This window comes from Trematomus bernacchii, unplaced genomic scaffold, assembly GCF_902827165.1.
Source record: "Trematomus bernacchii unplaced genomic scaffold, fTreBer1.1, whole genome shotgun sequence".
NCBI lineage: Eukaryota > Metazoa > Chordata > Actinopteri > Perciformes > Nototheniidae > Trematomus > Trematomus bernacchii.
This window is the reverse complement of record NW_022987674.1, coordinates 258,333-272,500: the sequence shown is the minus strand read 5'-3', so window position 1 is coordinate 272,500 and position 14,168 is coordinate 258,333. Positions and strand designations below refer to the sequence as shown.

General features: G+C 44.9%; 1 protein-coding gene across 1 annotated transcript; it reads right to left on the bottom strand.

Moving 5' to 3' along the window:
• Positions 1-5,509: 5,509 nt before the first annotated feature.
• On the bottom strand, positions 5,510-13,555 carry plppr3b (phospholipid phosphatase related 3b). The gene is made up of 8 exons (XM_034136182.1): positions 13,413-13,555; positions 12,743-12,836; positions 12,290-12,475; positions 11,837-11,963; positions 10,865-11,054; positions 10,064-10,121; positions 9,186-9,359; positions 5,510-7,033 (listed from the first exon to the last, which is right to left on the bottom strand). The coding sequence occupies exons 2-8, from the start codon at positions 12,824-12,826 to the stop codon at positions 5,702-5,704; spliced, it is 2,151 nt and encodes a 716-aa protein (XP_033992073.1). The 5' UTR covers positions 12,827-12,836; positions 13,413-13,555; the 3' UTR covers positions 5,510-5,701.
• Positions 13,556-14,168: the final 613 nt, after the last annotated feature.

The window sequence follows — 14,168 nt, the reverse complement described above, 5'->3', positions numbered from 1 at the left end:
ATGGAGAAACTGTAAGAAGAAATGTTCAAACTGAAGAGACGGGGCGGAGATATAAAAGTGCAGATTAGAGAGGAAATGAAAAGCAGAGGAACGTTTAGAGACTCCAGTGTTTCTGTTCTCAGCTTTAAATACCCAACCTCTCGTATGGACACACTATTACTGTGCACACAAGATGCTAACTTGGACAAACGAGAGACTACGTTTCACACTGAGGGAACTAGCTCGTACACACACGATGCTAACGTGTACTAGAGACCAATTTGTACCTTGTGGTGCCGAGAGACGGGAGTCGGAGGCGGGGTATCAAATGAACAAGCTAGACTTTTATTTTGCATCGGAACTTCATGTCAACAACAACATGCACGAGGAGAAGAATACCGGCGGAAACAGCAAGTCCGCCACACTCAAATGTCCGTGCGGAACAATACACCAACCCCTAGATCTGTGGGTGGATAATGTCAATCACCACAACCTACAATATGATAAATGGACTGTACTTATACACGTATTTATCCAGTCTCTACGACCCCTCAAAGCGCTTTACATTCACAAGTCATCATTCACCCTTTCACACATATTCATACAGAGCAGTACCACTTTTTGCTTAAGGAAAATCTAGCAATCACACACATACACACACTTGGATATCGGGAACAACTCTGGGTTAACGGTACGTCCACACGGCAGCGTCGCGTGCTTCAACGGAGACGCTTCCCATTCACTTTGAATGTGGTGACGTCACGCTTTGCCGAACTGCATTGTGGTTCCGTCGCTTGTCTCCGTTGCTCGCTTCGAAAGTTGAGAAAAGTTCAACTTTTCAAGCGTCGACGGAAGCGCCAGCCAATCAAATCATATGCCAGTACAAGCTCTAGCCAATCAAACCGCGTGCTTGTGTGTCCGGGGCGGGAGATTAATGTGATTGGTTGTTGGTCGAACACCAGACACGCCCACCGGCAAGCTTCAACGCGACGCTGCCGTGTGGACGTACCGTAAGTATCTTGCCCTGGGATACGTCATCATGTTGACTGCAAGGGATCGAACCAACAACCTGATTGAAAGAAGACCGCACTCCCTGACAGCCACAGTGAAATACAATGTGTTTTCCTGACATATCTGACACTTTAACAACATGCACCAAGCAGCAAGAGGGGTTGTTTACGCCCATGGCTGATGAAATGAACCGTGTATAGGTGTCTACATAAAGAAAAGCCCCGCCTCCTCTCCAGCACGTCCAGTTTGAGTAAGTATATATAGTATTATTAGGTTGTAAATTAGCTTTAGTCAGATGTGAACGCACCTCATTAGAATTGAATGCTGAATTATTACCTTTAGAGAAACAGGAAAACAAACAGACTGTTGTGACAAGTATAATAACTTCTGATCAAGAATAGCTTTTAATTTTGCACTTTCATCGTATGACCATCGAGCATGCATCCACCCTCCAGTCTGTTCTTACAGATAAACTTTTTTTATAGCAGCAGTTTTTTCTTTTAAACATTTCCAGTCACAAAATGCACAGATTCAAGATAAAAGAGGCTCCATGTTTTTACATTCAGATGGAAATGTCTCAGGATCATTTATCTGAGAGATGGACACACTGTGGACACATGCAACAACACGGACACGTTAACATCTCATCAATATTTCATATCACACAAAAAGTCCTCGACGTCTTTCACTGAATATTTTTAGGTTTCTTGCAATTCCTGTTTACGACGGCCAATCGGTGCAAACGAACAAACGGACCGAAACTCTTCCATCTGGAGAAACACGCTGCAGCTTCAGAAAGGATGCAGATATAAAAACCCAAATGTTCCTGTACACATGAAGAAGCATGGGGACACTAAAGAGTGACGCACACCAGCTGGGAGACTAGGGGACACTAAAGAGTGACGCACACCAGCTGGGAGACCAGGGGACACTAAAGAGTGACGCACACAGCTGGGAGACCAGGGGACACTAAAGAATGACGCACACAGCTGGGAGACCAGGGGACACTAAAGAGTGACGCACACAGCTGGGAGACCAGGGGACACTAAAGAGTGACGCACACAGCTGGGAGACCAGGGGACACTAAAGAGTGACGCACACAGCTGGGAGACCAGGGGACACTGAAGAGTGACGCACACAGCTGGGAGACCAGGGGACACTAAAGAGTGACGCACACAGCTGGGACGGAGCGCTTGGAGACGTTCAGGATTATAAAGCTGAACAACTGTCTCTGTCTCAGAGTTAGTCGTCTCATAACTGTAAGTGTTTGTCAGTATATCTGAAATGACTAGGTTAGCTACGTTAGCTAGCTAGCTTACAGCAGATCTGCAGTAACATCAGGAGTCATGTGACCACATCAAACATTTCAGGTAAATTTCCAACAACAGTTGGACAGTTATATAATCCTGAACGTCACCAAGCGCTGCGTCCCAGCTGTGTGCGTCACTCTTTAGTGTCCCCTGGTCTCCCAGCTGTGTGCGTCACTCTTTAGTGTCCCCTGGTCTCCCAGCTGTGTGCGTCACTGTTTAGTGTCCCCTGGTCTCCCAGCTGTGTGCGTCACTCTTTAGTGTCCCCTGGTCTCCCAGCTGTGTGCGTCACTCTTTAGTGTCCCCTGGTCTCCCAGCTGTGTGCGTCACTCTTTAGTGTCCCCTGGTCTCCGTTGTGTTTTGGTTTCTGCAGCTTTTAGTAAACGCTGCGCATGTCTCCTCAAGTTGCTGAATGTTTTCTAAATGCTGCATGTGTTGTCAAGTTGCTCGAGATGTTTCTTCATGTGGAACCTTTGGGTTTTTATATCTGCATCGTTTCTGAAGCTGCAGCTCGTTTCTCCTGATGGAAGAGTTTTCTTTAGTGTTTGCACCCATCGGCCACCTGTTGTATTTCTGTGAGTTTAGAGCCACAGTGAGGACAAAATAATCAGATTAAAATATTAAATATTCTGTTATATTACAACACTTGCTTTGGAAATATTACACTTTTATTTTTAAATGTTTAGTTTCTTATTTTACATTAAACTCAATCTTCAAAAAATATTAATCTCATATTTTCTCCTTAATTTCTTTACTTATTGTTGTTTGAATTAAAAAAAAAGTATATTACAGTTTTCGGGAAGCTTGTATACTATGACTGTTTTTTCCGCGCTTTAAGAAACTCTGTATGTTTGTTTTTAAATTCTGAATATGAGCAACATATTTAATTTAAATATTTAATCTCATGTCGGTCTTTAATAAATACACCCAATCAGATTCACACACAGAAACGCTCTGAATCAATCAGAGGGCAGCACACACACACACACACACACATGCTGAGAATCACTATAGCAACCAACCATGACAACAGCAAACGTCCAATCAGAGCCTTTGACTCAGTCTCCATGGAAACGCTGCAGCTTCCTGCTTCTGGGGGTTCAACACTGAAGGTCCAGCGTTCAGAAATCAGACCTGATTTTAAATCCTCTTGAATTCATGATGATAAATCCTCCTGGTTCTTCCGGATGAATCCTCCAGTGTCAGAGAGGTTTCTGGTCTTCAGGTGGACAAAGGTGTTTTATTGCTGAGAGGTGAATTCACAGCAGCCAATCATCTTGCTGCTCTTGCTGCGTAACTTAAATTAAATAAATATTTAGATTGATTTTGAGCAAAATGTCCCTTTTTATGCAATCTGATTCCCACCAGCGCTAACAGAGAGAAATGATAACCTCGCTTGTAGGATATTTTACCAGATTATATTCACAACCATCATTATATCGTTATCATTCAGCTTTGCCCAATACTCATATCTACTGAACTCAGCCTGAACGCACCATAGATGTGTCAGAATCACATTTCCCCAGCTGCTAACAGCTAAAGGCTAGCAGCTAACAGCTAATAGCTAACATTAGCTAGCTCTCCTGCAGATTTCAACATGATTTTGTTATTAACATGATGTCCTATCAGAAAAAATCAGGTGTTCCCACTGATGAGTTCTTGTGAAATCTATACTTTGCATATTTATTTATATTTAAATGTCTTTAAATCCTCACACCTTCTGTTATGAGGAGGTTAGAAAGCCTCAGCAGCAGCACAGAAACGCCTCAACTTTTATTTATTTGTTCACCGTTTGTTCATTGTTCTGCCTACAAAGCCACGTTTAGACCTTTGCACATGGATCATAACTATCAGGCGTAAAATAAATCCCAAAGCAGCAAAACTTTCTGTACCTGTTTGTGCTGTATTTCAGTCAGAGAGCAGCAGGTGACCCTCGCCCTGCTCATCAGCTCTCTGTGAATTCACCTCTCAGTTTCCTCTCTGCAGTCTGTTAAAGCAGCAGAGATCTTTTCCACGTCTTATGTTCAGGTATAAAAGAAAGAACCCTCTGCATACATTACGTGCAGCACAACACAGGGAGCCATTCATTGTGATTCTGATGGAGGCTAACAGACCCCCTGTGGCTGTTAGAAAACTGATCCTCAGTAACTCAATGTGATGTGTTGAGAAGCCTCCGAGTGTTGGATGGAAACTGTAAAACCACATGAAGCTCAGCACTGCTGGAAGTCCAGTTTGAAAGTAAGGTGTGGCAGCGGGGAGTGGTAAGAGCGCCGGAGACCAGACAGCTGATCAGAATCAGGTAATCAATCACTCAATAAAAGCAGGTTGGTAACCTGGCTCTGGTCTCTTTTGGCCAGTAGCTGGATTATGGGAGGAAGTCTGGAACGCCGAAACAAGAACTGTAAAGACCCCGGACCGTTTAAGTGTTTTTGTGTTCGTTGTTATTTTTTTGCTGCAATAAACCGGTTTTGTTTCCCCCTAAAGATCCTTCTCCTTCCGTCCTGTCCCTGTTCAGACGAGCACCTCCGCTCACACACAGTTTAAAAAGAACAGAAGGAGAAGGATTTGGGGGTGAAACAAAACCGGTTTATTTCAGCAAAAAAATAACAACGAACACAAAAAAACGTAAACGGTCCGGGGTCTTTTACAGTTTCTGTTTCGGTGGTCAAGACGTCCTCCCAGGACCCAGCCTACTGGCCAACAGAGACCAGGTTACCAACATGCTTTTATTGAGAGCCTAATAGAGTGGTGCAGGAATGAGTCCTAAAACCTGGAAGTGAGTCAGCATTTCACCACTTCCTGTTCCCTCGTCTCAGAGCCAATGGGATCTCTCCATAGGATTTTGGAAAATATCTGTAAATAAGGTCTGTGGTTGAGACACATTGAAGAGACAGATCACATTTTGTTCTAGGACATTAAATCCATCAGCAGTGACCCCACTGGTGATTTCTGAAGAGTTGACGTGTCTGAAAAACGATGGTTGTTACCAAGTGGCTGAATAGGACTACAGAAGTCGTGGAGGCCGTTGTACGTCATTACGCCGAACACGTAAACACTCCTCTAAGTTAGTTTGCCCTGTTCTGCTTGAGAGCAAGTACCTGCCTCCTGCAAACTGTTCAAACAAACGCTTCAACTTAGAATCTGTATGTTTAAATATGGAACTTAATCAAACAGGTTCGTTTTCCACAGATCTTATTTTTTACAATAATCCCAATTCCTATGGAGAAATCCCGTTGCTTTTTTGTCGAGGGAACCCTTGCAGCTTACTTCCGGGTCGGCCTACAAAAGTACGTCATCACTGCACCGCTCTATTGCCTGATTCTGATCAGCTGTCTGGTCTCCCATCACTCCACGGCGCTCTAACCACACCCCGCTGCCACATAAGGCTTTTGTTTTGAAAGGTTCTACTCCTTGAACCTGCGTCCCTGCAGACTCTTGTAATAGTTCTCCTGCTCCGTCTGGTTCCTGATCTCTCGGTCCAGCAGAACCAGAGCCGTTTTGCGTCTCATGGCCATTTCTCGGCGCTGAGCCTCCACAGCAATCTCTCTCTGAGGATCAGCACCTGGAGAGGCTGAGCGATGAGGCCGAAAACTGCTCCCGTGAGCGGAGGAATCGCCTCTGGTCAAGCTGTTCAGATCGTAGGAGTCTCGCGGGTCACTTGGCCTCGCTCCCCACTCCCATGGATTACCGTTTCCTGCTAGGGGCGGGGCTTGCAGAGGGGACGGGGCTTGAACTACTGGATGATGCGGGGCATGAGCGTCAACAGTGACAATACCCGGATTTTCTTTATGTTCGCGGTAATGCGGCGACTCGTTGGCGTTTGAGGAGGAGGAGGTGGAAGTGGTTTCGGAGGACTTTTCCCCCGAAGAGGTGGAAGAAGAAGGGAGGAGCCCCTGCTGTTTGGACATGGCGATAACTTGCATTAAACGAGGTTGATTGGTGCGATTCGACGCCTCACCGCCACTCGTTTTCTCCCGAATTGAGAGCCACTTCGCCCGAGTCAAAGCGCTTTTCGGAGACACTTGAGGCGGCGCTGCTTCTTGGATCTGTGGCGGGCGGGGAGTCGCTACAGCTTTGGCGCCAACTGGAGGCGGAGTGGGGTTATTACGACTGGACGGCGCCCTCACAGAATGAACTGGGAACACGGGTGTTGTTGAATCATCCGTCCCCACAGATGATCCCACCTCCGATCCTCCATCTTCGCTATTCTCACGTTCCACTTCATCCCGAACGCCTCTCATTTCCATCGATTTCTGCTTCCACTCTGACACCAGTTGCTGGGAACGCATTGGATCGACCGGCCCCTGAACCGCTTTCAAACGCCTTTGCACTGGTTGCACTGGTTGCACTTGTTGCACTTGTTGCATGGGTTGCATTGGACCTACTTCCTCCAGGAAACCATCCACGTTCATGCTACTCCTCGGTAAGGTGTTGCTAAAGGTGAGCATTGTTTCTTTCCCCATTGGGCTCCGAGGGGCCAGTAGTTCCACGTCAACGCTGGCTCTCTTCAGACTTTCCCCCGGAGACCCCTGCAGGGACGTATCCATCCCAACTCTTGGTACCGGGGTCGCCGTGATCTCGTCGTTGCTCTCAGATGCCGAGGCGGGACCTTTGTTGTAGACGGACTCGTGTCCTCGCTCCGTCAGCGCTCGAAGGGGATCTTCTTTCGGCGGTGGTGGAGGCGGGGCTGGGATGATATCATCAGAGGACTTGAAGTTGGCGACAGCGTGACAAGCCTGGAGACAGAAACACCACACACACACACACACACACACACACACACACACACACACACACACACACACACACACACACACACACACACACACACACAATATTAAAAACATTATATATGGATATATCTATGTATGTATGTTCCACATGTATTGTTGACATTTATGTTTTGTGTTGATTTTTGTTTTGTTCTGTTATAACGCCGTGTGTGGAATGCTTTGGCAATACTATGTTTAAAATGTGGTCATGCCAATAAAGCCCCTTTGTATTGTATTTTTATGTATTTAATGTTACAGTCTGTAAAATGTATGTATATGTACTATGTAGTATTTATGATATGTGGAACTGCAGGACCATAAAGTGTATCGTATCTTAAACGTCCCCTATTATACTGTTTTTCATCAATATATTACAGGTCTCAGATATATACAGAGCAGAGGTCGCGTTAACCGAATATATTCCGTCTAGGGACTTATTCCGGTGTGAACGCGATTTTCAGACAGGTTTTTATATAAATGGATCAGGACAAAAAGAGAGAGAATCTTTGTTCCTGAAACTTTCAGAGTCTCTTTCCACAGAGGGGACACATGTTGATGAAGAAGAGACATGAAGAAGAGGGGACACATGTTGATGTAGAAGAGACATGAAGAAGAGGGGACCACATGTTGATGAAGAAGAGACATGAAGAAGAGGGGACACATGTTGATGTAGAAGAGACATGAAGAAGAGGGGACACATGTTGATGTAGAAGAGACATGAAGAAGAGGGGACACATGTTGATGTAGAAGAGACATGAAGAAGAGGGGACACATGTTGATGTAGAAGAGACATGAAGAAGAGGGGACACATGTTGATGAAGAAGAGACATGAAGAAGAGGGGACACATGTTGAGAAAGAAGAGACATGAAGAAGAGGGGACACATGTTGATGTAGAAGAGACATGAAGAAGAGGGGACACATGTTGATGAAGAAGAGACATGAAGAAGAGGGGACACATGTGATGTAGAAGAGACATGAAGAAGAGGGGACACATGTTGATGTAGAAGAGACATGAAGAAGAGGGGACACATGTTGATGAAGAAGAGACATGAAGAAGAGGGGACACATGTTGATGTAGAAGAGACATGAAGAAGAGGGGACACATGTTGATGTAGAAGAGACATGAAGAAGAGGGGACACATGTTGATGTAGAAGAGACATGAAGAAGAGGGGGACACATGTTGATGAAGAAGAGACATGAAGAAGAGGGGACACATGTTGATGAAGAAGAGACATGAAGAAGAGGGGACACATGTTGATGTAGAAGAGACATGAAGAAGAGGGGACACATGTTGATTGTAGAAGAGACCTGAAGAAGAGGGGACACATGTTGATGAAGAAGAGACATGAAGAAGAGGGGACACATGTTGATGTAGAAGAGACATGAAGAAGAGGGGACACATGTTGATGTAGAAGAGACATGAAGAAGAGGGGACCACATGTTGATGTAGAAGAGACATGAAGAAGAGGGGACACATGTTGATGAAGAAGAGACATGAAGAAGAGGGGGACACATGTTGATGTGGAAGAGACATGAAGAAGAGGGGACACATGTTGATGAAGAAGAGACATGAAGAAGAGGGGGACACATGTTGATGTAGAAGAGACATGAAGAAGAGGGGGACACATGTTGATGTAGAAGAGACATGAAGAAGAGGGGACACATGTTGATGTAGAAGAGACATGATGAAGAGGGGACACATGTTGATGTAGAAGAGACATGAAGAAGAGGGGACACATGTTGATGAAGAAGAGACATGATGAAGAGGGGACACATGTTGATGTAGAAGAGACATGAAGAAGAGGGGACACATGTTGATGTAGAAGAGACATGAAGAAGAGGGGACACATGTTGATGTAGAAGAGACATGAAGAAGAGGGGACACATGTTGATGTAGAAGAGACATGAAGAAGAGGGGACACATGTTGATGTAGAAGAGACATGAAGAAGAGGGGACACATGTTGATGAAGAAGAGACATGAAGAAGAGGGGACACATGTTGATGTAGAAGAGACATGAAGAAGAGGGGACACATGTTGATGAAGAAGAGACATGAAGAAGAGGATTTTGCATAATAGGACCTTAAAATACAGATAAATGAGTTCCTGTCTCACCAGATAGGCGGCGATGAAGGCTCCGATCATGAATCCCACGTAGACGTCGCTCGGATGGCTGCGGTGCTGTGTGATCTGAGTCAGACCCGTCAGAGCCGCCGCGATCGCAAACGCAAACACCAGGACCGGTTTGAGCAGCTTGGTGCTGTCGGAGATGGTCGCGTTGAAATACATCTGAAACACAGACAGATTTAAACATTTTGGATTCGATTTTTTGATTTCATTTGATTTGATGTGTAAAACAATAATAAAACAAAAATAATAATAATGATGAAATGAAACATGAGAATTATGATGCTGTACAAACTGAAGCAGTATCAAATTGATAAACAAAAATATTATTGACTTACAAATTATATATAAACAAATGATCTACCTGATTACACGTCACATTTTAAGATAAGATAAGAAGTACTTTATTGATCCCAATTTGTTTGAAATGTTTGCGTTGCAGCAGCAGACAAGACAAGCCTTTGTACATTGGAGAAATTAAAAGACTAGAAATAAACAATCCAAAATGTAAACGTCTCAAATTGAAATAAAATAGCATTAAAAAAGTGAAAAATATACATGTGGAAATACAAATGTACAGTAACAAAATATAAGCAGGATAATATATATACATTAATTGTGCAAGTAATGGATTATTAAATATTAGATTGACATTATTTACTATTTTGTTTGTGTTTTCATTTGTTTATTTATTCCTACTTTCAGTTAGTGTTTATTACAATGGTTCATTAAATGATGAAAAAGTCCTGATTCACCCTCTGTATCTTCTCTGTGTTTATATCACAGTTAAGTCAAAGTGAATATTCATCATGTGTGCTGCATGGTTTTAAATAAAGTTGTGTTGGTTTGAAACGAGTCTCACTCACAGAAACATAGACAGCAGCGAAGGCAGACAGAGTTGCATGCTGGGAAGGGAAGGTTTTCCTGTCAGGAGAGAACAAAGAGTGGTAAGACTAGATGCAAGGGAACAGACATTCAACATACCATAATCACTGAGAGAAACATGCTCAAAGACTCTCTGACGTACATTAGATCTCTCTGTATTTAATGTGAGGATTGACTGGAGCACAAAGGAGAGCTTCAGTCGAGAGACGAGAGCTCGTCAGGAGAATTCTAGCAGCAGAAACTCGGCTAAATGCTGCCGTGATGAAACGCCATATTATGTTCCAAAACCAAATGTTTGGTGGCGTGATCATTATTATTTAGAGTCATTGCGTGCCTATTGATTTGAACACGATCCGTGTATCCATCATTTCCTGGTCTTCTCTAAAGAAGAGGGACCAATGAAAACGTTGTCATGTTGCCGTTGTTCAGCATGGAAACATTCATTAGCTAACAATGACATTATTGTTCTATTAATATAAGGGAGGTCAGGTACTCTTTAAAACAGCTGCTAGTTATGGGTACTTTTTACTGAAGTACATTTCAAAGCCTCTTTACTTTGACTTGAGTAAAGAAGTTTAGTCAGTACTTCTACTTTCACCAGAGTATTTTTAAACACGAGTATCTGTACTTCTACTTGAGTAAAGGATGTGTGTACTTCTACTCGAGTAAAGGATGTGTGTACTTCTACTTGAGGAAAGGATGTGTGTACTTCTACTTGAGTAAAGGATGTGTGTACTCTTCCCATCTCTGAAGAGAAGCCTCCGGTGTGTGAGGAGCCTCACCTGGCGGCCATGATGGCGTGTTGGTCCGTCCCTGAACACACGTCTCTGGTGATGTAAGAGTTTCTGTCGCAGCCGGCCAGCGTGTAGTTGGGTTTACAGACGGTGAGGAAGAAGGGAGCGTGATAACCTGTGGACAGCTGGATGATGTCCGTCAGCAAGGCCGTCGCACACAGGCCAAACACATGCACACCTGGGAGAGACAGACAGGTACTGAACACTCTGTACACCTGGGAGAGACAGACAGGTACTGAACACTCTGTACACCTGGGAGAGACAGACAGGTACTGAACACTCTGTACACCTGGGAGAGACAGACAGGTACAGAGGAGAGGGACAGGTGCTGAACATCTGGGAGAGACAGACAGGTACTGAACACCTGGGAGAGACAGACAGGTACTGAACACTGTACACCTGGGAGAAACAGACAGGTACAGAGGAGAGGGACAGGTGCTGAACACCTGAGAGACACAGGTACATAATAGAGAGACAGACAGGTACAGCTGAGAGAGACAGCCAGGTACTGAACACCTGAGAGAATGAGACAGGTACTGAACACTCTGAACACCTGAGAGAGACAGACAGGTACTGAACACTCTGAACACCTGAGAGAGACAGACAGGTACAGAGGAGAGAGACAGCTACTGAACACCTGAGAGAGACAGACAGGTACAGAGGAGAGAGACAGCTACTGAACACCTGGGAGAGACAGACAGGTACAGAGGAGAGAGACAGCTACTGAACACCTGGGAGATACAGACAGGTACAGAGGAGAGAGACAGACAGGTACTGAACACTCTGAACACCTGAGAGAGACAGACAGGTACAGAGGAGAGGGACAGGTACTGAACACCTGAGAGAGACAGGTACATAAGAGAGAGACAGACAGGTACAGCTGAGAAAGACAGACAGGTACTGAACACCTGAGAGAGAGAGACAGGTACTGAACACCTGTGAGAGACAGACAGGTCTCACCTACGAAGCGCACCGTCCTCCTGAGGAAGGAGTTGAAGTTGCAGCCTCCAGCGTTGATGCTGCCCTCCGGCCGGCGGAGCCTCAGCCTGGACTGCAGACAGTAGATCATCCCCTCCACCAGCATGATCTGAACAAAACAAACGCACCCTCAGTAACACAACAAATAAACTAACACTCAATTACTGGAACAAACGCACCAGAAATTCTTCTGACCTGAGCTCCTCCCACAATGCAACATATATATTGAAATACAAAAATACAAGTGAAAAGTAGTGCAAAAAGTCTTTATACATGTAAATAGAATATGATATGTACAAGAACAGAATATGAAATTAAATACGGTTTATTGCGGATTTGTGTGTGTGTGTGTGTGTGTGTGTGTGTGTGTGGGTGTGTATGTGTGTGTGTGTGTGTGTGTGTGTGTGTGTGTGTGTGTGTGTGTGTGTGTGTTACCGAGGCAGCAGGCCCAGCGAATGCGAGGCTCAGCAGCATCAACATAGGGATCAGCTCGTCTCCAGAGTCGACGTACGGCATGCTGAGCTCTCTGTCGTGACATCTGAACCCGACCAGCGCCGGCTGCACCACGTCCGTCAGCTCCAGGAAGTACAGCGACACCATAGAAGAAGCCACGATGGGCAGCTGTGGAAAAGTACACCAAAGATGGAGACACCAATAAAAGAAGCAAAAAAACATTCAGACCTTTAGCTTTGAGACGCAGAACCCGTCAGTCGAGGAAAGTCAAATTAAACTTTATTGTCAATGTTTCAGTTTGTGTGTACAGACAGAGAGATCGAAATACTGTTTCCCACAATCTCGAGGAATACATGGAATGTGTTATTACAGGTCTACATGCACAGATAATAACTAAATACTTTTGTTATTATTATTATTTATTTTGTTTCCTACCTCTACAAAGTAGAAACATGGCAGCAGAGTCAGACTGTCCTTTGGAGGTTTCTTCTTTATCATCTTCTCAGAGTTCATCATCATCCTGATCGACCTGCAAACACACACACACACACACACACACACACACACACACACACACACACACACACACACACACACACACACAGACACACCGGCTCAAAAGGTAAATCAGTCATCCACCAATCAGAGGTTGGTGGTTTGATCCCCGGCCCCTGCAGTCAACATGTTGATGTGCCCTTGAGCAAGATTCTAAACCCTAAACTGCTCCCAATTGCAAACATTGTGCGTGTGTGTGTGTGTGTGCGTGTGTGTGTGAGCAGGTGGTGTGTTACATATCAGTCTCAGTGTGATGCTGGCATGCAAAGCGTTTTATAAGCACTCCGTTTACAGACAGACAGGTGAGGGCCTGCTGCAGTCATTAACACACACACACACACACGCACGCACGCACACACACACACACGCGCGCGCACACACTCACACACACACACACACACACACACACACACGCTGCAGCTCGGTGCGGACCGGATGTCCAGGGTTTTATTGTCTCTGATTTCAGTTTGAATAAATGAGTCAGAGGATGCAGCTCTGCAGAACCCACACACACACACAGACACACATGCACACACACACATGCACGCACCTTTGATTCCCGTCACGTTTCTGCAGAACCGGAGCCGGTACCGGACCCTCCCGCTGGTTGTCCCGGGTTACAGAGGCTCGGTGAGAACCGGTCTGGTTCCGTTAGCCCGGATTATCCTCCCAGAAAACAAGAGCTGCGACCGATCGCTGTTCAACAGCCGCTCTGCTGCTGCACGGTGTGTGTGTGTGTGTGTGTGTGTGTGTGTGTGTGTGTGTGTGTGTGTGTGTGTGTGTGTGTGTGTGTGTGTGTGTCTGTGCGTGTGTGGAGGTGTCTAAAGCCTGTCAGTGTGTGTGTGGGTATGGCAGTTGATTACTGCCTCCAACATGAATTTCAGCTGATTGGTGCATACTGCATAAATTCATTAAAAAAATACAATACAAAATATTTTAACGAAATATAAATCAACATCACAATGAAGACTATGGGTTTAAGATGTTTTCCTTCCTGCTGATAAACAGTATTTTTTATTTAAGGATCCTGTAATGTATACTCCCCCTCAGGCAGTGACAATAAGAAAACACACTGCAGCTGCGGATCAGAAGGTCTGCGGTTCGATCCCCGGCTTCTCCACATGTCAGAGTGTGAGACAACAAGAAGACAAGAAATGAAACCCTTTAAAGAGTCCTCTCCTGCTGATGTTCAGGTGTATATCAGTATGTAGTGTCTCTACTTTAAAGAGTCCTCTCCTGCTGATGTTCAGGTGTATATCAGTATGTAGTGTCTCTACTTTAAAGAGTCCTCTCCTGCTGATGTTCA